Source organism: Dendrobates tinctorius, unplaced genomic scaffold (genome assembly GCF_039654945.1).
Source record: "Dendrobates tinctorius isolate UK_male_01 unplaced genomic scaffold, ASM3965494v1 ptg000039l, whole genome shotgun sequence".
NCBI classification, from domain to species: domain Eukaryota; kingdom Metazoa; phylum Chordata; class Amphibia; order Anura; family Dendrobatidae; genus Dendrobates; species Dendrobates tinctorius.
The window spans coordinates 17,137,501-17,163,029 of record NW_027361707.1 but is presented as its reverse complement, the minus strand read 5'-3'; the positions used below and the strand labels follow the sequence as shown (position 1 = coordinate 17,163,029).

At 44.4% G+C, this 25,529-nt stretch overlaps 1 protein-coding gene across 2 annotated transcripts in view; it reads left to right on the top strand.

Moving 5' to 3' along the window:
- CRMP1 (collapsin response mediator protein 1) overlaps positions 1 to 25,529 on the top strand; it is a 111,820-nt gene that overhangs the window by 60,227 nt on the left and 26,064 nt on the right. For both annotated transcript variants that reach the window (XM_073574502.1, XM_073574503.1), the window contains exons 4-9: positions 727 to 891; positions 6,909 to 6,970; positions 7,236 to 7,316; positions 9,781 to 9,849; positions 19,951 to 20,071; positions 21,705 to 21,861. In XM_073574502.1, the coding sequence (XP_073430603.1) occupies positions 727 to 891; positions 6,909 to 6,970; positions 7,236 to 7,316; positions 9,781 to 9,849; positions 19,951 to 20,071; positions 21,705 to 21,861 (655 nt within the window). The remainder of the gene's footprint in view (positions 1 to 726; positions 892 to 6,908; positions 6,971 to 7,235; positions 7,317 to 9,780; positions 9,850 to 19,950; positions 20,072 to 21,704; positions 21,862 to 25,529) is intronic.

Below are 25,529 nucleotides of genomic sequence, written 5' to 3'. Positions count from 1 at the left end.
ACTTTGTAGGTCACAGTGCACTATACTGCGATGTCGTACCCGTGTACTGCTTCTTTTGGCCACATGACCTGTGTCGCAGGTCACCGTGTAACCCCATCCTAATGGGTGTGCTAAGATGGTAGATCTTTGGTTTATTCACCTACCAAGGGAGTATTTGTAATGTCTTTGATATGGATATTTGTTTGATAATCCAAAGTCCTGACATTTTAGAATAATACGGGATTTTCTGTATTTACGAAAAGATTGCCGTGTTAACTGAACTATTAGGTGTAAAGTTTTAGATCTCTTGGGCAGGTAGCCGATTATCTGTATACTAGAAATACACACTGAAGGTTCTTACTAAACGACTGTTAGCCGAGACACATTGTATATTACGATATTTTATAATTTTTCATTATACAACAATTAAAGGGAATCTGTATGTAAGATCTACTCTCCCAATATATGAACATACAGATCTTTGAAATGTAAATCCATGGACACCTTTATATCATCTATCTGTTGCTGCATTCCTGAGTAATTTTTATTCATATGCTAATGAGGTATTAAGTGCTCTGGGCTTGACTGAGCACTTCTTGAGCCTTTGTCTCCTGAGGTTGATTCTCCACCAAACCCCGGCCTTGATTGAGATATCACCGTAAGGAGCCAGGCAGGGAAATCAGACAGTGAGCTATCATAGACGATATATTGCATCACTGTGTTACACTTGTGCCTCTTTCCTTTTAGTTGACCATGTGGTTCCAGACTCGGGATCAAATATTTTAGCTTCATTTGAAAAATGGCATGAGGTAGCGGATACCAAATCCTGCTGTGATTACTCCCTCCACTTGGACATCACCAGCTGGTATGATGGGATCCGAGAGGAGCTGGATATTCTGATGCAAGACAAAGGTATATACTCGGGGTATACAGGGACCTGTCACTGCCTGCTGTAATGTGAAATACAAGCAGAAAAATCCATTTCTATTGATATAGAAGAGTTAATGGTTTGCTTTTATATCCCTTTAAATGCCTTTAAGACTTCAATTGCCTTTTGCCTTATTATTGCTAGAATTATTCTTATGTAGACTAGTAGTCTCTGTCTTCAAGGAAACTATATACTTGTTATCATATTTGTTCTCAACAACGTGTTCTGGGTATATTGTAAACAAGGTACGACCCTGAGGTGATGGTGGGGGCCAAATGAGCTCCAGAGTCACATATTGTTGTAAATGGTATAAAAACATGTCTTATATTTCATTACGTCAGATAAAGTGATTTAGCCACAACCAGTGTGTGTGTCACTTTGTCTCCAAGTGCTTGTGAACAGAAAGGGCGAAAAACCTCACGATTCGGACTCACTGGTGATCTGGACAGCTGACGCTTGGTCAGAACAAAAGCAGCTACGACACTATCTTTATGACTCTCGGTTCACATCTACATATTGGTTACAGTCTACAGCAGATGCCACCGGTGCCCAATGGCCCTTTCACTTGCACACAACACTAACCTTCCCTTTAAACCAGATAGAATCCACGACAGAAACACCGATATAGATATAAACGCATGTCGTAAAGGGATCAGCCGATTTTCTAATACGTATAGCGGTGTTCAGACTCATCTCTTTGACAGATATCAGGTGAATGAAGGATGGGGCATGTTGGATCTTCACATGCTCGATCCTTTTGTTCTGACTGTCAAATGCAACCCATGTTTGTCTTGAGGGGGGAGCATTGTCCTTTATTGGGTTGTCCTAAGCCTGTATGTGACTGCAGACTTGTGAAATTTCACAACATATGCACTACGTGTTGTGAAAATTCACCAGGCCGAGTAGATGGTCACGGCCTCGCTCAGTGCAGGTGTATTGAGCGAGGCTGGACACATTCTAGATGAAATGTGGCCGGAAGAATACAAATCCAGTGACGTTATACACAGGAGCTCTGTATAGACAGTAGTGTCAGTGTACAGGTAATACAGTGACTCACCAGTGATATCACACACATTAGCTCTGTATACAGTGTATAGTGTAAGTGTACTGTATGTATAGTGTAAGTGTACAGGTAACACACTGACTTACCAGTGATATCTCAATTTGAAGTCCTTCATCTTCGCTTTTCTTTTTCATCTGACACAGACCGCCATCACTTTTTACAGCCAGGACTCTGCAGAAAAAAAACACAGTTATCTCTAGCTGATCTCTTCTAGAGCACATTCCCCAGCTTATTCCCCCACTTATACACTACGCCAAATAAAAAAAAGGCGACATAGTGCTGCCCTGCACAGTAACAGGACCTGCCTTTGGTTTTCACCATGGAAAACGGCATCCTAAAAAGTAAATTATATTACAGCAGTAATGTTTGGCCCCTACAGTAATTATGTTCGTCCACTTGCCACCATAAACTAATAATGTAGGCTTTTCTTTTTGGCCTCCATACAATATTTAAATCCCTCAACCTGGCCCCTTTAATTAATAATGTCCCCTATCTTGGTCCCCTATATTCACTGATCTTGAGCCCATATGTCCCTGATAATGGTCCTTATGCCCCTTGTGCTGCCTCCATGCCCCGATCCTATGTCCCTGGTCCCATGTCCCTGGCCTCGCATCATGCCATATCCACAGAAAAAGAAAAAATACACATGCCTTCCTGCGCTCCCAGCGCCACGCTGTGTCCTCTCCCTTCAGATCCTGCGCGGTCGTGTTAAAATGGACTCTGATCTAATAGTGGCCGGCGTCTGACGTTAGGCAGACGGCTCATGAAAATGATCTCGACAGGTGCACTGACGTCAGCCGCCGGCTTCTCATAGGTCGGCGGCCATGTTAACTATTGCAATGCAGATTTTCTGCACCGCAATACATTTCAACGGAAGAAGATGTACATTCAGTCGAAACCGTCTTGTTCGGGGGCCCAGCGGAGAATTGTTCAGTGTCCCGGTGCTGCAGTCCCACCCTGTGTGGCTCACAGATCCTCTGGGGTGTGGCTTTAGGCTGTCCTACATAATTAACCTGTGGTCCACGCCGCCTGCTTACTAAAGACTATAAAAAGCAGCACTAAATAAAAAGGCTCATATCTCTGGATCTGTATGGCAGATTTAAAAAAAAAAAAAAAAAAGCTGGATACCCAGGGGGAACAGTGAGAATAAAATAACAGCAAAAATTATTCTCTTTTTACTTGATGGCGGCTACCTCTTTTACTAGTAAGATATGGATGTGGAGAAGTGACGTGGCACCAAAAATGTCCATACTGAGTCTTTTCCAGCTCTGCTCCTCTCTCTGTTCTGGACACGGTGTCGGTGTACTCTCTTTTTCCTCTTCTGTGTCTGCTGCCTGGCTGCTGTGATGAGCTGCTCCCAGGAGATGATTGACAAAATCTGCAGAGGGCAGCATGGTACCCCAGAAGATTGATTCAATTCAAACCCTAGAACCAATGACTAAAAAAAATAACTGAGCTCAGACTGGACCTTAAAAATAATTCCGACCCCAAACCCAGATTCCTAACTGAGAAAGTGCAAAAAAATAAAGCAGCATTATAATAAAGTAGGTCACATAACGTGCAGGTACGGAGGCTTCCCGAGGTCGGACACCTGAGGAACTTACATGTTACTTCTTTTAAACACTTAGTCTACGTTCCCATGATGAGTTGTTGATGATTTTCTTTTTCCACTACGTATTTTCAAAAAAATGCAAGTAACTTCTTTTATTTAATGGGTGTGGAAAATGGCGTAAAAAATCTGCAACATCAAAAACTCATTGTGGGAACCTAGCCTTAACATCTTTGGAAAGTCTAAAGCATTTAAAAGAAGCTCAAAAGCTTGAACATGTGAACAGTGAGTCGTTTTTTTTGCAAAGAAATTAGATGCTTATTCTTTTGAGCCTTTTTTTTTGGTCATCGTTTATCTTTCTAGAGAAAAAAAAACCTCTGGGGATAAAGACGCAGTGTGAACACACTCTTTCGATGGCACTGATAACTGCTGTATTTGATTTGCATGATGCAAATCAGATGTAAAAAATATTGACCTACAGTTGTGGCCAAAAGTATTGACACCCCTGCAATTCTGTCAGATAATACTCAGTTTCTTCCTGAAAATGATTGCAAACACAAATTCTTTGGTATTATTATCTTCATTTAATTTGTCTTAAATGAAAAAACACAAAAGAGAATGAAGCAAAAAGCAAAACATTGATCATTTCACACAAAACTCCAAAAATGGGCCAGACAAAAGTATTGGCACCCTCAGCCTAATACTTGTTTGCACAACCTTTAGCCAAAATAACTGCGACCAACCACTTCCGGTAACCATCAATGAGTTTCTTACAATGCTCTGCTGGAGTTTTAGACCATTCTTCTTTGGCAAACTGCTCCAGGTCCCTGATATTTGAAGGGTGCCTCCTCCAAACTGCCATTTTTAGATCTCTCCACAGGTGTTCTATGGGATTCAGGTCTGGACTCATTGCTGGCCACCTTAGAAGTCTCCAGTGCTTTCTCTCAAACCATTTTCTAGTGCTTTTTGAAGTGTGTTCTGGGTCATTGTCCTGCTGGAAGACCCATGACCTCTGAGGGAGACCCAGCTTTCTCACACTGGGCCCTACATTATGCTGCAAAATTTGTTGGTAGTCTTCAGACTTCATAATGCCATGCACACGGTCAAGCAGTCCAGTGACAGAGGCAGCAAAACAACCCCAAAACATCAGGGAACCTCCGCCATGTTTGACTGTAGGGACCCTGTTTTTTTCTTTGAATGCCTCTTTTTTTCTCCTGTAAACTCTATGTTGATGCCTTTGCCCAAAAAGCTCTACTTTTGTCTCATCTGACCAGGGAACATTCTTCCAAAACGTTTTAAGCTTTTTCAGGTAACTTTTGGCAAACTCCAGCCTGGCTTTTTTATGACTCGGGGTAAGAAGTGGGGTCTTCCTGGGTCTCCTACCATACAGTCCCTTTTCATTCAGACGCTGACGGATAGTACGGGATGACACTGTTGTACCCTCGGACTGCAGGGCAGCTTGAACTTGTTTGGATGTTATTCAAGGTTCTTTATCCAACATCCGCACAATCTTGCGTTGAAATCTCTTGTCAATTTTTCTTTTCCTTCCACATCTAGGGAGGTTAGCCACAGTGCCATGGGCTTTAAACTTCTTGATGACACTGCGCACGGTAGACACAGGAACATTCAGGTCTTTGGAGATGGACTTGTAGCCTTGAGATTGCTCATGCTTCCTCACAATTTGGTTTCTCAAGTCCTCAGACAGTTCTTTGGTCTTCTTTCTTTTCTCCATGCTCAATGTGGTACACACAAGGACACAGGACAGAGGTTGAGTCAACTTTAATCCATGTCAACTGGCTGCAAGTGTGATTTAGTTATTGCCAACACCTGTTAGGTGCCACAGGTAAGTTATAGGTGCTGTTAATTACACAAATTAGAGAAGCATCACATGATTTTTTGATCAGTGCCAATACTTTTGTCCACCCTCTTTTTTATGTTTGGTGTGGAATTATATCCAATTTGGCTTTAGGACAATTCTTTTTGTGTTTTTTCATTTAACACAAATTAAATGAAGATAATAATACCAAAGAATTTGTGTTTGCAATCATTTTCAGGAAGAAACTGAGTATTATCTGACAGAATTGCAGGGGTGTCAATACTTTTGGCAACAACTGTATGTAGTAATAATAATATTAATAAAGAAAAATAACATAATGGGGGGGTTTCAGGCCTGTTAAACCCCTCAGGGTTTCAGACCTCTTAGACCTCTGAGAGTTTCAAGCCTGTTAGACCCTTCAGGGTTTCAGGCCTGTTAGACCTATGAGAGTTTCAGGCCTGTTAGACCCCTCAGGGTTTCAGGTCTGTTAGACCCCTCAGGGCTTCAGGCCTGTTAGACCCCTCAGGGTTTCAGACTTGTTAGACCCTCAGGGTTTCAGGCCTGTTAGACCTATGAGAGTTTCAGGCCTGTTAGACCCCTCAGAGTTTCAGGCCTGTTAGACCCTTCAGGGTTTCAGGCCTGTTAGACCCCTCAGGGTTTCAGACTTGTTATAACCTCAGGGTTTCAGGCCTGTTAGACCCTTCAGGGTTTCAGGCCTGTTAGACCTATGAGAGTTTCAGGCCTGTTAGACCCCTCGAGAGTTTCAGTCCTGTTAGACCCCTCAGGGTTTCAGGCCTGTTAGACCCCTCAGGGTTTCAGGCTTGTTAGACCCCTCATGGTTTCAGACTTGTTAGACCCTTCAGGTTTTCTGGCCTGTTAGACCCCTTCCATGCATTGACTGGCACTGGAAAGTGAAGGCTGCGTTCAGTACACGTGGGTCACCCCGCCACAGTACAACGCCAGTGTGAAATTTCCACGTAGCTCTTGGTATCAAACACTTCAATCAAAGCATTATAGTACCAAGATAGGAGAAATTGACAATAATAATAGTTTTTAATTTCTATAGCACCAACATATTCTACGGCACTTTACATTTTAGACATATTGCTGACTGTAAGTCTTCGGCGCCGGTCAATTTCGGCAGCACATTTTTCCGCAGCGTTAGTGAGATTTAGTTACACTTGCCTTTATCTGTTTTTTTTTGGGGAACTGAAAAAAAAAATACATTTCAAAAAGGATCCGTTGTATAACTGATACAGTCGGAAGCAGGGTCCACTGATTATTCCACTGATTATTTACAGGGTCCCTCTGGGGTCTTCTGTTAAATTCCCCTTATAGTACAGATGAAAAAAGTTGTGCATGATTCACAAAAAAGGCCACATAACGGACCCCAGACGATAATCTCTCACCCCAGAGGTGAGAAAACGGAATTCCCAAATGTTCCACACTTCAATCCCTGGGACCCAAACTTACGATGGCAAATTCCTCTTGTAACCAGTTTGTCTTTACATAGTCATATTGGTTCCACCATTTTTTGGAGACCTAACAGTGTTTCTTTATTTCCTCTTTACAGGTGTCAATTCATTCCAGGTGTACATGGCCTACAAAGACCTATACCAAATGTCAGATAGCCAGGTACCTGTGTGCTTCAGTTTTCTGACATTAGAACACAAATTCCCATTTTTTCTACATAGAGCGCTGCTCTTCTCCATTGACGGCGTCTGGTATTACTGAGTTGCAGTACCAGACGCAGCCTGTGGATACCAGTGGAGCTGTTTCGGGAAAAACATTCCAACCTTTGTTTCCTAATCCCACAAAACCATTTTTTTGCGTCTTCTCTTGTGTGTTTTAAATAGTCAGAATCCTGAATTTATATATAGATTTTTTTCCTTATTTTCAGCTGTATGAAATCTTTACCTTCCTTAGGGGACATGGTGCTGTAATTATGGTGCATGCCGAAAATGGAGATTTAATAGCTCAGGTGAGTAAGTTTTTAGTAAACTGGTAAATGTTGTTGTAGTTTTCAGGCAGAAAACCGTCTATTTACATAGACCAGATACGCAGTAATAGAGGTTCTATCACATACTATGTTTACTGGACCATCGCACTAAAATTTCATTTTTCCTTGCTATTTTTTCCATTAAAGTCAATTAGGTATCTGACTTCAGGTTTACTCCAGGTCGTAAATCAAGAATCTATCTTAATAATCTGACATGTAGATTGCTGACATCTAGTGGCAAAGAAGAAAATTGCAACACTTTTATTTTCATAGTTAATTTTTACATGACAAAAAACACTTAAAGTTTATATTTTTCACACACAGAAATGACTTTCACTACTTCTGGACCAGCCATAGACTATGTATTTTCTGGCAATCCGGTTTCTGTTCTCCAGTGATTCATAGTATATCAGCTGTATGACATTGTGCAGCTTCAGGAGCGAGGAGCTTTCTTTCAAACACAACTGGACACCCCATAGAGAAGGCAGAGATGGTTTATTATCGCCTCTGCCTTTTCTATCACTGTAAGTACAGCACTGAAGAAGCATTGGATATACAGTATAGGAAGTGCTGATAACACTTCGTCCTCTGGGCCCAGAGTTCATGCAGTCGCTGTGTGTATGGAGCAAGAGCTACTGGGTCCTTGAAGACCCAGTCAGCTCTGCTGTGTCCTTGGAGACTCAGTCAGCTCTGCTGTGTCCTTGGAGACCCAGTCGGCTCTGCTGTGTCCTTGGAGACCCAGTCGGCTCTGCTGTGTCCTTGGAGACCCAGTCGGCTCTGCTGTGTCCTTGGAGACCCAGTCGGCTCTGCTGTCCTTGGAGACCCAGTCAGCTCTGCTGTGTCCTTGGAGACACAGTTGGCTCTGCTTTGTCCTTGGAGACCCAGTCAGCTCTGCAGTGTCCTTGGAGACCCAGTCAGTTCTGCTGTGTCCGTGGAGACCCAGTCAGCTCTGCTGTGTCCTTGGAGACCCAGTCTGCTCTGCTGTGTCCTTGGAGACCCAGTCAGCTCTGCTGTGTCCTTGGAGACCAAGTTGGCTCTGCTGTGTCCTTGGAGACCCAGTCGGCTCTGCTGTGTCCTTGGAGACCCAGTCAGCTCTGCTGTGTCCTTGGAGACAGAGTTGGCTCTGCTTTGTCCTTGGAGACCCAGTCAGCTCTGCTGTGTCCTTGGAGACCCAGTCAGCTCTACTGTGTCATTGGAGACCCAGTCAGCTCTGTTGCGTCATTGGAGACCCAGTCAGTTCTGCTGTGTCCTTGGAGACCCATTCGGCTCTGCTGTGTCCTTGGAGACCCATTCGGCTCTGCTGTGTCCTTGGAGACCCAGTCAGCTCTGCTGTGTCATTGGAGACCCAGTCAGCTCTGCTGTGTCATTGGAGACCCAGTCAGTTCTACTGTGTCCTTGGAGACCCAGTCAGTTCTGCTTTGTTCTAGGAGACCCAGTCAGCTCTGCTGTGTCATTTGAGACCCAGTCAGCTCTGCTGTGTCATTGGAGACCCAGTCAGTTCCGCTGTGTCCTAGGAGACCCAGTCAGCTCTGCTGTGTCCTTGGAGACCCATTCGGCTCTGCTGTGTCCTTGGAGACCCATTCGGCTCTGCTGTGTCTTTGGAGACCCATTCGGCTCTGCTGTGTCCTTGGAGACCCAGTCAGCACTGCTGTGTACTTGGAGACACAGTTGGCTCTGCTTTGTCCTTGGAGATACAGTTGGCTCTGCTGTGTCTTTGGAGACCCATTCGGCTCTGCTGTGTCCTTGGAGACCCATTCGGCTCTGCTGTGTCCTTGGAGACCCAGTCAGCTCTGCTGTGTCCTTGGAGACCCAGTCAGCTCTGCTGTGTCATTGGAGACCCAGTCAGTTCTACTGTGTCCTTGGAGACCCAGTCAGTTCTGCTTTGTCCTAGGAGACAAAGTCAGCTCTGCTGTGTCCTAGGAGACCCAGTCAGCTCTGCTGTGTCATTGGAGACCCAGTCAGCTCTGCTGTACAGGCAGGAGGCTGAGAATCCCCTGTAACCTGGGGCTAATATACCATCAGGTTGAAGAAAAAATAAAACACAAATGAATAATTAAATCAAAATAAATAAAAAGCTGGAAAAAAAATCTTTTTAGAGCGGAGCTGCAGTACCAAACACAACCATTGGACAGGGGTGGGCGCTCTTTCTGGAAGAAAGCCATTTTTTTTCTTATTATATCCAACCCTTTAGACATAATGGAGCACATTTACTAATACGTGAGTTACCCCTGGCTGTACTGTGAGCGCTGCGTCCGCCATATCCCTCCATAGAGGGAGCGGTATATTGCAGTAACACTGATGGATTATATTGGAAGGAGATATGCTGCATCTTATTCCAGACTCCATTGATTATAAAACTTTTCAAGTGAATGGGCAATTCAGGCAATCTTGTATTGTTCGAAATAAAAAAAAAAATCTTTTTTTTTCTTCCATTTTTATTGAATAGGAACAAAAGCGGATATTAGAAATGGGCATAACTGGACCGGAGGGACACGCTCTGAGCCGACCTGACGAGGTACGTGCATTGTGCTCATTTCTGTTATTCAGTCATTTAACACTGGTTAAACTTATTACATTTAATAAAAAAGTAAATTTACATATAACTGAAATACATTTGGATTCATAGTGTAGCTCTTAATTCCTTGACTAGGTAAAAATTTAAAGAAAAATAATATTCTAGCTACTGACAGCCACCACTAGAGGGAGCCTAAGAGTTTACCGTATACTGTCTTATCATTGAGCTCAATGTATACTCAGTCTGCAGTGAGCTCCCTCTAGTGGTGACTGAAGGTAGACAGCATGTTACTTGACAATGGCCTGACCAGCAAATTTGTTTTTTTTTGTTCGTTTTCACCTCTTTGACTTTTAACATTCACAACTGTTTATTTTCTTTCATGGTTGTTTAGGCCTGTTTCACACTTCCGTTGTTGTCAGTCAGTTGTTATCCGCAAAAATGGCGGAAACGGATCGTTGTGAAATCAACGGGTGTCACTGGACCGTTCTTTTGACGGATCTGGCGAAAGTGAAATTTTAAAGGAACCGCAGCCTGGAAGGAGAGAGAGAGAATTCGTTACAATCCCGGAACGGCATTACTGATTTAAAATTAATCCCGGAGCATAGCTTCCGGTCATGTGCACATAAAAATAGCGGACCGTCAGGAAGAAAAAACGTTGCAGTGTCCGTCTCATCCGCCCGGGAGCCAGAAAAATTTTGGTGGATCCGTCAAAAAACGGGGGTGACGGACGACCATCAGTCAAGATCCGCCAGTAATGTAAGTCTATGGAGGAAAAAAACGGATCCGCCCCCTTTTTTGGCGGATCCGTTTTTTTCAAAAATTGTCGGATTATGACTGACGGGAAAAAACTGAAGTGTGAAAGAGGGAAATGTTTTTCACGTTGGGGAAATTTGTATTATCTTATGGCCTGTTTGGCAATTCATATCAATCACTGTGTATAATAAGTGTGTGTAAGGATACACACACTGCTTAGCATAAATGAGTACACCCCCTTTGCAAAGTAAGATTTTAATATGTTCACTATACTCTAGAACAATTTCCAAATTTTTGACAAATGAATTTCATAGAACATTTAACCCATAACATGAAAGTAAGGTGAATAATATAAGTTTCAAAATCTTCAGCTTTACTTCACTTAGTTTTTATAAAAATGAGTACACCCCACATCAAAAATATAACATCTAGCATTTTGTATGACCTCGATTAATTTTAAGGAAAGCACCAAGTCTTTAGGGATGGAATGAACAAGTTTGCGTCAAATCAGAACATCTATATTTTTTCCATTCTTCAAGAATTCTCTTTTAGATGCTGGATGGAGAGTGATGATGTAAGGGAGATGGACATACTGACCACGTTCCCCCTTCAATGATATGCATATTGTTGTATTATACAATATGAACCTTGACATGCCTTGATAGTGTTGGAATTGTGTTCTGCCCAATAATAGGGAGACTTAGAGTTAATGATTGGGACTAGCCCATAGTGGGAAGGGCTAGAGTGTAGGGACAGAGACTGTTTCCTGTCAGGAGGTCAGATAGGGCCCAGTGTGCGTCTGAAGCAGACCTAAGTTCTGTACTGTAAGCAGTGCCGCATGATGTGGGTGTCCTGAAGTGAGGGGAGACAGAGAAGACGGTTAGTGAGATTCGGGGAACAGAGAAAAGGAAAACCGACAGGAGGACGGATCGAGCAATCGGGTCCTGGGAGAGGATGCCCAGCAATATGTCCCCGTGTTTATAACTCAGAGAGGTAACAGGCCAAGACAGGAGAGAGAACACGGTTAATAGCATTTGGATAGTAGTTTGCCTTGTTCACGTGTTTCTCGACCCCATCACCTTAGGGCCTTATAGGGCCAGAGGGTTAGCCGCCGGTGAGTGGGGGCGCCATTTGCGCAAATTTCTAGAGTGCCAACCTCCGCAGCAAGGTAGGACAGGTCAGCAGTTGCACAGGGTCAGGCACCGCCCCGTGGCTTCGGTAGTGGTGGTTCTCTGAGGCCTGTTTCACACATCAGTTTTTTTGGTCAGTCAAAATCCGCCAAAATGGCGGATAGCGGATCCGTTCCTGTACTGACCACAACGTTTGTCACCGGACCGTTATTTTAACAGATCCGTCAAAGGAAGAATTTTAAAGGAACCGCTGCCTGGGGAAGAGGGGAGAGAGAGAGTTTTTTCAGCCGCCAGAACAGAGTTTAGGGTTAATTTTCCGGCTGAGTGAAGTCTTTCGGGCATGCGCAATGAGAAGTTCGGATCCGACCGCCCGAAAAACCATTGCATGGTCCGTTCGGGCAAGTCAGCGGACGTCAAAATTTTGTCAGATCCGCAAAAAAACGGATCCAACGGATGGCCATCCGTCAAGATCCGCCGGTAATGCAACTCAATGGGAAAAAAACGGATCTGCCAAGAAAAATGGCGGATCCGTTTTTTTGCACAACGGCGGATTTTGACTGATGGTCACAAACGGATGTGTGAAACAGGCCTTATACTCACAAATTGTTTGGCTTGATTTTAATGAACCAATGAAAGTAATATTTTATTAAATCGTATAAAATACAGAGTCTTTATAGTGAAAAAGTTTATTTTCAATGAGTTTATTTTCATTGAGGTCTTCAACATCTGGTCCTGGTCAAGTAAACTCATCAGTAGCATGGGGCCTGCAAGAGGTAGTGTCCTCACAACACAAGTCCACACACCCAGATAGGACCCCCAACTTCATGTAACGTGCTGGGTAGTGAAAGACCAGTACCTCGCCCACAGCTACCGCCCCGCACCGCGTTACAGCAACAACTTGTCTCTTCATAGTTCTCCATAGGTGTTTCTGTTGGGGTCAGATCAGGAGACACTTGGCCTCTAAATCACTTTCTCTGTGATCTTCAGAAATGCAACACGTGTGTTTTGGATCATTGTCATGTTGGAAAAGTGCACATCTACGGAGTGATGGTAGCATTTTCTCTTTCAGTATAAAGCAGTATATGTGTGAATTCACGGTACCATCAATGAGATGTTGCTCCTCAACACCAGTGGCATTCATGCAGCCCCGCATAAGACACTGCCACCACCATGTTTCACTGTAGGTACAATGCATTTAGAACACTGCCTGGTGTATACAGTAAAACCTAGTAATGGCATCATGGCAGTGTCCTTATGGGGGGCTTCATGAGAGGTCCACATTCAGAGAACTGATAGATCTGCAGCAGAAATGTTATCAAAACTGTAGCAAGCAGCCCAGTGAGCAACACATCACTGGAGTCAGGGTCTCTGACCCTACATTATGCTGCTTCCAGATAGAGCAACAAATAACCAGGTGACAGATTCCCTTTAACAATGGGAATCAGAGCATTAGAGAAGGAACCTGCTTTAGGAGGAGCTGCTTATCCCCCTCTACTGAGGATTACCACTGCCCACCTTCAAAAGACATTGGATGGTCATTAAAGGGGTTGTCCAGTAGGCTTTTATTAGAATAAAAATGGTTTCATAGCATTTTTAAACTAAAGTAAGGACATATGCTCGCCTTCTGATGTTTCTTCACATGTCTAGCGGAGTGCCCCTCCGGTCTCCTGGACCAGACTTGATGATATTCCCCAAGGGTAGATCTGCTACATAAAGAAAAAGGGAATATTACTCGTGCCTGGTGCTCTCTAGATCTTCTCCATTTTGCTGTGAATCAGCTACATTTTGGGCAGTGAATAATTCAGGCTCGCCTCTCCAAGGACCGTCCTTGAAAGATCAAGCGACTGTATTTAATGTAACGTTACGATGTGGATGATAAAACTTTGATCATGTTCCCTCTGGACATCCTGTCAGCAATTTTTTTTTGCCATTTCAGTAATAAAAAGCTTTCCAACACAGCTTCTTAAGAAACATTATTGGTAAAAAAAAACACAATATAGTGCATTTTTAAAGATAAAAATGAACACTGTCTTATACATTCTGAGTTCTGTGATACAGCTGTGCTTGCCCTCCAATTAAAATAATGAGATAGGATTAATCTATCAGAGCAAAAAAAAAAAAAATTAATAATTTAGCAACAAATACTCTTAATATTTGCTGTGTTAATTGTGACGCCGTTCTGTGTGCAGCCACCACTAGAGGGAGTGTCGGAGTTTACTGCGTACTGATTTATTACTGACTTCAGGGTAGAAGTTCTTTAACGTACGCTCAAATGCTCCCCCTAGTGGTGGCTGAATTTGTCCACTTAAGGAAAGCACTCCAGCAAATCTCCCCTCTTTTTTTGCGTATTTAGGTTTTTTTATTAACCAGTTGAGGATCCGGACAATTTTTCCCATTGCTAAACCAGGCACATTTTCAGGCTTTACATGTGTTTCTCTTTTTATAATTTTTTTTATACCCTTTTTTATGGGGTACAGGCTAGAAACAGCAATTTGTACTGGCAATGTCTGTCTCTTTTTTGTAATTCTTTGTCTTGCTCTTTTAGTTTTTTTTTTTCATTTAAATTACACATTGTGCCCCCAAATGTTCTTAAAAGACTTTTGGGGGGGGGGGCATTTTAACATATAAATACATTTTCATTTCTGGTTTCCCATGTAACCATACCTCCCAACTTTTGAAGAAGGGAAAGAGGGACAAAGGCAAATTTTAGGCCAAGCCCCCAACTACACCCATTTCACAACTAGTCACACCCATGTCCACGCCCCAACCACACCCATTTAGCACTGCTGATCACACTGACTGGTACTGATGGCACAGTGGCTGGCATTATGGGCACAATGGCTGGTACTGTGGACACACTGGCTGGTACTGAGGAAAAGAAAAAAAGAAAGAACAGAGAGAGAAAAAAAACAGAAAGAAAGGAGAGAGAAAGAAAAGAGAGAGAGAGAAAGAAAGGGGAAAGAAAGAAAAGAAAGGGGAAGGATTAGAAAGAAAGAACAGAGAGAAAGAAAGAGGGGAAGGAAGAAAGAACAGAGAGAAAGAAGAAAGAAAGAAACAGAGAAAGAAAAAACAGAGAGAAAGAAAGAGAGAATAGAAAAAAAGAACAGAGAGAAAGAAAAAGGTGAAAGAAAGAACAGAAAAGGAGAGAGAAAGAAACATGGGAAAGAAAGAACAGAGAGGGAGAAAGAACAGAGAGAGAAAGAAAGGAAGAGGGGAAAGAAAGAACAGAGAGATAGAAAGAACAGAGAATGAAAGAACAGAGAGAAAGAAATAAAGAGGGGAAAGAAAGAGAACAGAGAGAAAGGAAGAACAGAGAAAGAAATAAAGATTAGAGAAAAAGAAAGAGGAGAAAGAAAGAACTGAGAGAAAGAGCTAGAAAGAAAGAACAGAGAGAGAGAAAGAAAAGAGAAAGAAAGAACAGAGAAAAAGAAAGAAACAGAGAGAGAAAGAAACAGAGAGAGAAAGAAAGGGGACAGAAAAAAAGAACAGAGAGAGAACAAAAGAAAGGGGAAAGAAAGAACAGAGGGAGAGAGAAAGACAGAGGGGAAAGAAAGAAAGAGCAGAGAGAGAAAGAACAGAAAGAAAGAACAGAGAGAGAAAGAGAGGATAGAAAGAACAGAAAGAGAAAGAAGGAGAACAGAGAGAGAAAGAAAGAACAAAGAGAGAAAGGAGAGAGAGAAAAGAAGAACAGAGAGAGAAAGAAAGATTAGAGAGAGAACGAAAGAGGGGAAAGAAAGAACAGCGAAAGAAAGAACAGCGCGAGAAAGGAAGAGGAGAAAGAAAGAACCGAGAGAAAGAAATAAAGAACAGAGAGAGAGAAAGAACGGAGAGAGAAAGTAAAAAAAAAAAGATTAGAGAAAGAAAGAACAGAGAGAGAAAGAAACAGAGAAAGAAAGATTCTATAAAGATACTATAGCAGCCCGGCTCCCATTGTAATGCCCACCTGAGCCTCCCGATGCAGGACATATCATGATCCGCTCACATTGCCGACATCCCGATCCCCCTGTCCGCGTTGTCGTCGGAGGACACGGTGATGGATCTGAAGCATTCCCTGAAGTGCCTCCATGGTTCCGTCACAATCTCCTCCCAAAATTACCTCATTTCCAGTCAGCTTCCAGCACGACACTTCTGGTGGAACAAACGGTTGAATAGATAAACTTGTTCACAGCTATTGTGGGTGCCAGAGTAGGTTCCAAAAACCGTTGGCATATATCAAGAAACTCGGCACTCAACTTAAGTGATCAAATGATAATTTAATGTTGTCCACAATCGTAGTAAACAAAACGTTTCGGTCTTACATCAGACCTTCATCACTTACAGTTTAAAGAATACTTATTAGGTAAGGTGGACCAATATATTTGGTTGATGATCACTTCACTCCCGGAGCTTTTTTTGATTTTTCGTTTTTCGCTCCCCTTCTTTCCAGAGCCATAACTTTTTTATTTTTTCGTCAATATGGCCATATGAGGGCTTATTTTTTGCAGGACAAGTTGTACTTTTAAATAACACCATTGGTTTTATCATGTTGTGTACTCGAAAACAGGAAAAAAATTCCAAGTGTGGTGAAATTGCAAAAAAAGTGCAATCCCACACTTGTTTTTTGCTTGGCTTTTTTGCTAGGTTCACTAGCTGCTAAATCTAACCTGCCATTATGATTCTCCAGGTCATTACGAGTTCATAGACACCAAACATTTGTATGCTCTCTTTAATCTAAGTAGTGAAAAAAAATTCCAAAGTTTGCTTAAAAAAATGCGCAATTTTCTGAGACCCGTAGCATCTCCATTTTGCGTGCCGGGCTAACGTTTTTAATGATACCACTTTTGTGCAGATACGTTCTTTTGATCGCCCGTTATTGCATTTTAATGCAATGTCGCAGCGACCAAAAAAACGTAATTCTGGCGTTTGAATTTTTTTCTCGCTATGCTGTTTAGCGATCGGGTTAATGTTTTTTTTCATTGATAGATCTGGCAATTCTGAACGCGGCGATACCTAATATGTGTATGTGGGATTTTTTTTAAATTGTTTTATTTTGATTGGGGCGAAAGGGGGGGTGATTTGAACTTTTAGGTTTTTTGTTTTTTTGTATTTTTAAACATTTTTGTTTTTACTTGTGGCATGCTTCAATAGCCTCCATAGGAGGCTTGAAGCATGCAATACTCGATCGGCTTTGCTACATATGGGCGATGAGCAGATCGCCCATATGTAGCAAATTTACTCCTGTGCGTTCAGCGCCGGCCACCGGGTGGCGCTGAAAACCATCTGCTTGGAACAACCATAGAGGTCTCTATGATCCTGTCAGCGGTGGACACCGCGTCCGCACACGCCACTGAGGCACGGTGCACTTAACCCTACATATGCACAGGTCTGACAATCCTTACTCTATTACCTTTCAGCTGCTTCACAGGAATATTTGGAATGTTTTAAAAAAAAACGAACATGCAACTTTTTTCACAAAAAAGTTTCTTCAGATCCAATTTTTTTATTTTACCAAGGGTAACAGGAGAAATTGGACCCCAAAAGTTGTTGTGCAATTTGTCCTGAGTGCGCTAATACCCTACATGTGGGGGTAAACCACTGTTTAAGCACACGGCAGAGCTCAGAAGGGAAGGAGCACCGTTTGACTTTTTCAACGCAAAATCGTCCGGAATTAAGATCGGACGCCATGTCGCATTTGGAGAGCCCCTGATGTGCCTAAAAAGTGGAAACCCCCGCAAGTGACACCATTTGGAAACTAGACCCCTAAGGAACTTATCTAGATGTCTACTTCACAGAAGTTTATAACGTAGAGCCATAAAAATAAAACATTTTTTTTTCACAAAAATGATCTTTTTGCCCCCAATCTTTTGTTTTCCGAAGGGTAACAGGAGAAACTGGACCCCACAAGTTGTTGTGCAATTTGTCGTGAGTAGGCTGATACCCCATATGTGGGGGTAAACCACTGTTTGGGCACATGGCAGAGCTTGGAAGGGAAGGAGCACCGTTTGACTTTTCAATGCAAAATTGGCTGGAATTGAGATCGGACGCCATGTTGCGTTTGGAGAGACCTGATGTGCCTAAACAGTGGAAATCATCCACAAGTGACACCATTTTGAAAAGAGCCGGCAGAGCAGGGGAAAATGATGAGAGCCGGTTCAAAACCCAGTGCCGAGAAACAGCGCTTACTGTAACGCTTCTTCCCTGGCGCCTGTCCTTGTGGTACTGATGCGGCACACTCATGCCACACGTGTGCCGCAAGTATCACACACATGGACACTGACATCTCCGGTACTGGAAAGATTAGGACGTGTGGAAGAGGCCTTATAGCGGGTTTTTATGTTTGGTAGCTGTCACACACTAAAAGATTCTTTTTATTGCAAAAAATAGTTTTTGCATCACCACATTTTGAGAGCTATAATTTTCCATATTTTGGCCCACAGAGTTATGTGAGGTCTTGATTTTTGCAGGACGAGTTGACGTTTTTATTGGTGCCATTTTTGGGCACATGACATTTTTTGATCGCTTTCTATTCCAATTTTTGGGAGGCATAATGAGCAAAAACCAGCAATTCATGAATTTCTTTTAGGGGGAGCGTTTATACCGTTCCGCTTGAGGTAAAATTGATAAAGCAGTTTTATCCTTCGGGTCAGTATGATTATAGCGATACATCATTCATATAATTTTTTATATTTTGGCGCTTTTATATAATAAAAACTATTTTATATAAAAAATAATTATTTATGCTTCACTTTATTCTGAGAACTTTTTTATTTTTCTGGTGATGACACTGTGTGGCGGCTCGTTTTTTGCGGGACAAGATGACGTTTTCAGCGGTACCATGATTATTTATATCCGTCATTTTGATCACGTGTTACTCCACTTTTTGTTAGGCGGTATGATGAGAAAGCATTGTTTTTTGCCTTGTTTTTTTTGTTATGGTGTTCACGAACCCTGGCGCCTTACATGTGAAATTCTAAGTTCCTTCTGGTACATAGCACTTATGGTTTCTGTCACTCTAACTTCAGGTTTTCAAGTTCCAAGAATCACTGCGGAGTCACAGTCCTTTGCAAACAATTCAACTTTACTGGGAACACAGTCAGATAACACTTTGGCAGCACATTCCATACACAGTTTCTTATCCTGTTTTTCCCTGGCTTCCATGTGAATTTCAACACTCCTGTAATCTCTCCTTCCATTCTGTCAGCAGTCCCAGCTGTCTCCATGAACAATTCTTGTCCTTTCTGCGTCACCAGCTCCTTGTCCCCTTGCCCGGCTCCCATAGGGAAAAGATGCCGGGAGCACTATTATAGCTGCTCCTGTCCTGGTCATAGACCCCGTATCCTTCCTGGAGATAGTACACTTGCTAGTGCCCGTCCACACTGCCCTAAGGCCTGAGGCCCCTCTCCTACATGACAGCTTTTTCTTCACAGCTTGAGGCTGACCCATAAGCAGTATGCTCCTTGCTCTTGGGCAAGATGCCCAGGCTTCTCTGCCTGTAACAGGAAGTGTCTCTCCGATATCTCCCTGCTTCTCTGCTCTATAACCTTCCTTGACTGTTCCTTGCTCTAATATGCCCCTCCTCTAAACTAACCCCACTATTGTTCTATACTAACTTATGGCCTATCTTATCTCTTAGCTAAAGCATAATACACTGACCACTCCTGGCACCCGGCGGCGATCGGCCGCGCCCACTAACCCCCCCCCCCACCGTGTGCACGGCCAATGGCGATGATGTTTTATTCTGTCCATGGTCAGACAGGCCCAGGGCACATAGATGGAATAGTACGTCTAATGTCAGAAAGGGGTTAATGTCTAGGTTGTCTTCCTTGTTAATTCTCTTTTCCACTCTGTATAAATATATGTGTGGTCAGTACAGAGGACTGGCACATCTTATTCTTTCCAAAGACCATACTAAGGATGAGGGGGCACAAGTTACGGGTGGAATAAAGGCGATTCCGACAGCTAAGTAGGAAAGGGATCTTTACAGTTAGAGCAGTCGCAATGTCCTGTCTGTATACTCTTTTGCTTCCTCACCTGCCCAGAAGCTGTGATATTATCACACAGTACATAGCAGGGACACATTTGTAAAATTATCTCAGCACAGGAACATTTTTTTAAACACATCCAATTGTGTAAATTATTATTATTCCAAGATCTCTTGATTTAAAATGTTGATTAAAATTAACTTTCTTCATAGTAAAATAAATCCCTTTAAGGATTTACTATATTTTTTTCCTTCCAGCTTGAAGCTGAAGCAGTATTCCGAGCCATTGCCATAGCAAGCCAAATCAACGCCCCTGTCTATATTACCAAAGTAATGAGCAAGAGTTCTGCTGATGTCATTGCACAAGCCAGGAAGAGAGGTAATCTCTAACCAGTCATACTAGTCCCGCAGCCACGTCTACACATCGGTCACTAATTGGTCACGTCCTCTTTTTTTTTATTATTACAAAGATGGATACTTGTGATATATTGTGATATGTTTCTCCAGACTTTGTAAGATACTTTATAATTCTTAACTACAAATTGTTAAATTTGATAAAAGTATAATAGAAATGCTATTATTAGGCACAAATGTGTCCTTTCTTGACTTTCCTTCACATATTCTAAGATGGGAGTTCCGAGATGACTTGCTTTAAAAAAACAAAAACCTGATTTTGCTGACGTATCCTTAGATATCTCTGCCCTATGTGTCTCTGTGTAGCCAACCAGTGGTAGTAAAGTGAATTGCTGCCTGTCAAGGGTTTTGCGAACATAATTTACTGATTTAGGGTAGTAAGGAATTTAAGTCCTTAAAGGGAATTTTTCAGCAGTTTTTTGCTATGTAATCTGAAGACAGCATGAGGTAGAGGTTAAAACACAGATTTCATTGACACCTCATTTATTAAGCTCCGAGGTGTTGTTTGGTTACAATTATTGTTTTAGCATCAGCAGTTTATCATTGCTGGGACACAGCAGCGCGTGCATGCTAGTCAGACACTCCCTCTCCTGTGATGAGCACCTTCCTTGTCTATGGACATTGTACACAGAGAGCCTGGTGTGGGCGGGGTTAGCTCAGTAACCTATGTGATACATCGTTACATTCGGATTCTTTTTGCCTACATTACGCTGCTCTCACATGAGGTAGCAAAAACCTGCTGACAGATTCTCTTTAAAGGTTTATTCCACTATTCTTGAAAGGAAAAATACAGGGCGCATCCACTGTGTGAAATCCGTATCAAAAAACACATTAACAGAGAAAAAGGAAGGTGCTCACCTATTGGGGTTGTGAGGAAGTCACAACACCCATAAACGCATGAGAAGCAGCAGCAAGTCTGCACAGGGTCCTAGAACAAATTTGCAAAAACGGCGTGAAAGTGCAATGAGGACTGCGCTTGCTTCCGGTGGAGTACAAGGTTCTTTATTCAGCCAACGCGTTTCCTGAGCCTACTGGCTCACTTCATCAGGGCAGCTACTGATGAAGTGAGCCAGTAGGCTCAGGAAACTCGTTGGCTGAATAAAGAACCTTGTACTCCACCAGAAGCAAGTGCAGTCCTCATTGCACTTTCACGCCGTTTTTGCAAATTTATTCCACTATTCTAAGAGGGTAGGAAAAACTGGGATCCCCAGCAATCCCAAAGATCTGGATGTTAAAACCCAAGAAACTGGACCCTACAAAGCCCCATTTTAACTCAACTTCACTCCATTCATTGTCTATGGGACTACTGGAAGTAGATGAGCGCTTTCTCCAACAGTCCAATAGAAAAATAATGGTGCAGAACATGAACAATCATATTGCAATCAAGAAGGGGCTACAGATCCCATTTCTTGGTTTTCAAAGCCCTAGTCTTAGGATCAGTGGTGGTCCCAGTAGTTGGACCCCAGCGATCATTAAGTTCATATAATAGGTAATAACCTTATTCTTTAATGAAATTAGCGATTAAGTAAAAGTGAACACGTCTGTGTATTGGATTGCTGGTGACTGAGTTCTCAGGGTTTTTTTTTACTTAAATTAAGGTGCGTTGGTGTTTGGTGAGCCAATTACTGCGAGTTTAGGAACAGATGGAACCCATTACTGGAGCAAAAACTGGGCGAAAGCTGCTGCCTTTGTCACCTCCCCACCACTCAGTCCGGATCCCACCACACCGGACTACCTGAACACTTTGCTAGCATGGTAAGAATTGAAGGGGATTTATTAGTCTCCCAATAATGGTCCAAAAATTTTATTTAAAAAAGCCTTTTCTGGTTGACGCCTTGCTACATTGTATTATATTGTCGTTTATTCTATTAAATGAATAATCAGTGAGCAGAAACATGGAACTCCGAACTCCGTGGCAAACAAAATCATGAAAAAACAAATCTCTATACTCAGCTTAAGGGCCTGTCACACTAAGCGATATCGCTAGCAATATCGCTATAACGTCACTGGTTTTTGTGACGTTATAGCGATATCGCTAGCGATATCGCTATGTCTGATACTTACCTGCGACCGCTCCCCCACTGGTTATCGTTGATCACGTGAGAACGTCCTGGACCGTTTCTCGTCGTCAGCTTCCTGCTGGGCTTCCTGCTGTGACGACGAGCGACGCGTGGACGCAGGCGGGAGGACGTCAGGATCGCCTGGTGTGACAGGTAAGTAGCAACCCCCGACCCCTGCGATGTCGCTGGTGAGATCTGCCTGTGTGGCAGCTCACTAGCGACCACTTATCGATGTACCAGCGATCCTGACCGCGTCATATCGCTGGTCGGGATCGCTGGTACATCGCTAAGTGTGACAGTACCTTTAGTAATTTCCTGGTGCTCCTGTGGAAGCGCTTATCTGGTCACCTCCTGTGGCAGTGCTTATCTGGTCACCTCCTATGGCAGCGCTTATCTGGTCACCTCCTGTGGTATCGCTTATCTGGTCACCTCCTGTGGCAGCGCTTATCTGGTCACCTCCTGTGGTAGCGCTTATCTGGTCACCTCCTGTGGCAGCGGTTATCTGGTCATCTCCTGTGGCAGAGCTTATCTGGTCACCTGTGGCAGCGCTTATCTGGTCACCTCCTGTGGTAGCGCTTATCTTGTCACCTCCTGTGGCAGCGCTTATCTGGTCACCTCCTGTGGTAGCGCTTATCTGGTCACCTCCTGTGGCAACGCTTATCTGGTCACCTCCTGTGGCAGCGTTTATCTGGTCACCTCCTGTGGTAGTGCTTATCTGGTCACCTGTGGCAGTGCTTATCTGGTCACCTCCTGTGGCAGCGCTTATCTGGTCACCTCCTGTGGTAGCGCTTATCTGGTCACCTCCTGTGGCAGCGCGCTTATCTGGTCACCTCCTGTGGCAGCGCTTATCTGGTCACCTCCTGTGGTAGCGCTTATCTGGTCACCTCCTGTGGCAGCGCTTATCTGGTCACCTCCTGTGGCAGAGCTTATCTGGTCACCTGTGGCAGCGCTTATCTGGTCACCTCCTGTGGTAGCGCTTATCTGGTCACCTCCTGTGGCAGCCGTTATCTGGTCACCTCCTGTGGCAGCGCTTATCTGGTCACCTCCTGTGGCAGCGTTTATCTGGTCACCTCCTGTGGCAGCGTTTATCTGGTCACCTCCTGTGGTAGCGCTTATCTGGTCACCTGTGGCAGTGCTTATCTGGTCACCTTCTGTGGCAGCGTTTATCTGGTCACCTCCTGTGGTAGCGCTTATCTGGTCACCTGTGGCAGCGCTTATCTGGTCACCTCCTGTGGCAGCGCTTATCTGGTCACCTCCTGTGGCAGCGCTTATCTGGTCACCTGTGGCAGCCGTTATATGGTCACCTCCTGTGGCAGCGCTTATCTGGTCACCTCCTGTGGCAGCGCTTATCTGGTCACCTCCTGTGGCAGCCGTTATATGGTCACCTCCTGTGGCAGCGCTTATCTGGTCACCTCCTGTGGCAGCGTTTATCTGGTCACCTCCTGTGGTAGTGCTTATCTGGTCACCTGTGGCAGCGTTTATCTGGTCACCTCCTGTGGTAGCGCTTATCTGGTCACCTGTGGCAGCGCTTATCTGGTCACCTCCTGTGGCAGCGCTTATCTGGTCACCTCCTGTGGCAGCCGTTATATGGTCACCTCCTGTGGCAGCGCTTATCTGGTCACCTCCTGTGGTAGCACTTATCTCGTCACCTGTGGCAACGCTTATCTGGTCACTTCCTGTGGCAGTGCTTATCTGGTCACCTCCTGTGGCAGTGCTTATCTGGTCACCTCCTGTGGCAGCGCTTATCTGGTCACCTCCTGTGGTAGCGCTTATCTGGTCACCTCCTGTGGCAGCGCGCTTATCTGGTCAACTCCTGTGGCAGCGCTTATCTGGTCACCTCCTGTGGCAGCGCTTATCTGGTCACCTCCTGTGGTAGCACTTATCTCGTCACCTGTGGCAACGCTTATCTGGTCACTTCCTGTGGCAGCCGTTATATGGTCACCTCCTGTGGCAGCGCTTATCTGGTCACCTCCTGTGGTAGCACTTATCTCGTCACCTGTGGCAACGCTTATCTGGTCACTTCCTGTGGCAGTGCTTATCTGGTCACCTCCTGTGGTAGCGCTTATCTGGTCACCTCCTGTGGCAGTGCTTATCTGGTCACCTCCTGTGGTAGCGCTTATCTGGTCACCTCCTGTGGCAGCGCTTATCTGGTCACCTCCTGTGGTAGCGCTTATCTGGTCACCTCCTGTGGCAGCGCTTATCTGGTCACCTCCTGTGGCAGCGCTTATCTGGTCACCTCCTGTGGTAGCACTTATCTCGTCACCTGTGGTAACGCTTATCTGGTCACCTCCTGTGGCAGCCGTTATATGGTCACCTCCTGTGGCAGCGCTTATCTGGTCACCTCCTGTGGTAGCACTTATCTCGTCACCTGTGGCAACGCTTATCTGGTCACTTCCTGTGGCAGTGCTTATCTGGTCACCTCCTGTGGTAGCGCTTATCTGGTCACCTCCTGTGGCAGTGCTTATCTGGTCACCTCCTGTGGTAGCGCTTATCTGGTCACCTCCTGTGGCAGCGCTTATCTGGTCACCTCCTGTGGTAGCGCTTATCTGGTCACCTCCTGTGGCAGCGCTTATCTGGTCACCTCCTGTGGCAGAGCTTATCTGGTCACCTCCTGTGGCAGAGCTTATCTGGTCACCTCCTGTGGTAGCGCTTATCTGGTCACCTCCTGTGGCAGCGCGCTTATCTGGTCAACTCCTGTGGCAGCGCTTATCTGGTCACCTCCTGTGGTAGCGCTTATCTGGTCACCTCCTGTGGCAGCGCTTATCTGGTCACCTCCTGTGGTAGCGCTTATCTGGTCACCTCCTGTGGCAGCCGTTATCTGGTCACCTCCTGTGGCAGCGCTTATCTGGTCACCTCCTGTGGCAGCGTTTATCTGGTCACCTCCTGTGGTAGTGCTTATCTGGTCACCTCCTGTGGCAGCGTTTATCTGGTCACCTCCTGTGGTAGCGCTTATCTGGTCACCTGTGGCAGCGCTTATCTGGTCACCTCCTGTGGCAGCGCTTATCTGGTCACCTGTGGCAGCGCTTATCTGGTCACCTCCTGTGGCAGCGCTTATCTGGTCACCTGTGGCAGCCGTTATATGGTCACCTCCTGTGGCAGCGCTTATCTGGTCACCTCCTGTGGCAGCGCTTATCTGGTCACCTCCTGTGGTAGTGCTTATCTGGTCACCTCCTGTGGCAGCGCTTATCTGGTCACCTGTGGCAGCCGTTATCTGGTCACCTCCTGTGGCAGCGCTTATCTGGTCACCTGTGGTAGCCGTTATATGGTCACCTCCTGTGGCAGCGCTTATCTGGTCACCTGTGGCAGCGCTTATCTGGTCACCTCCTGTGGCAGCGCTTATCTGGTCACCTGTGGCAGCCGTTA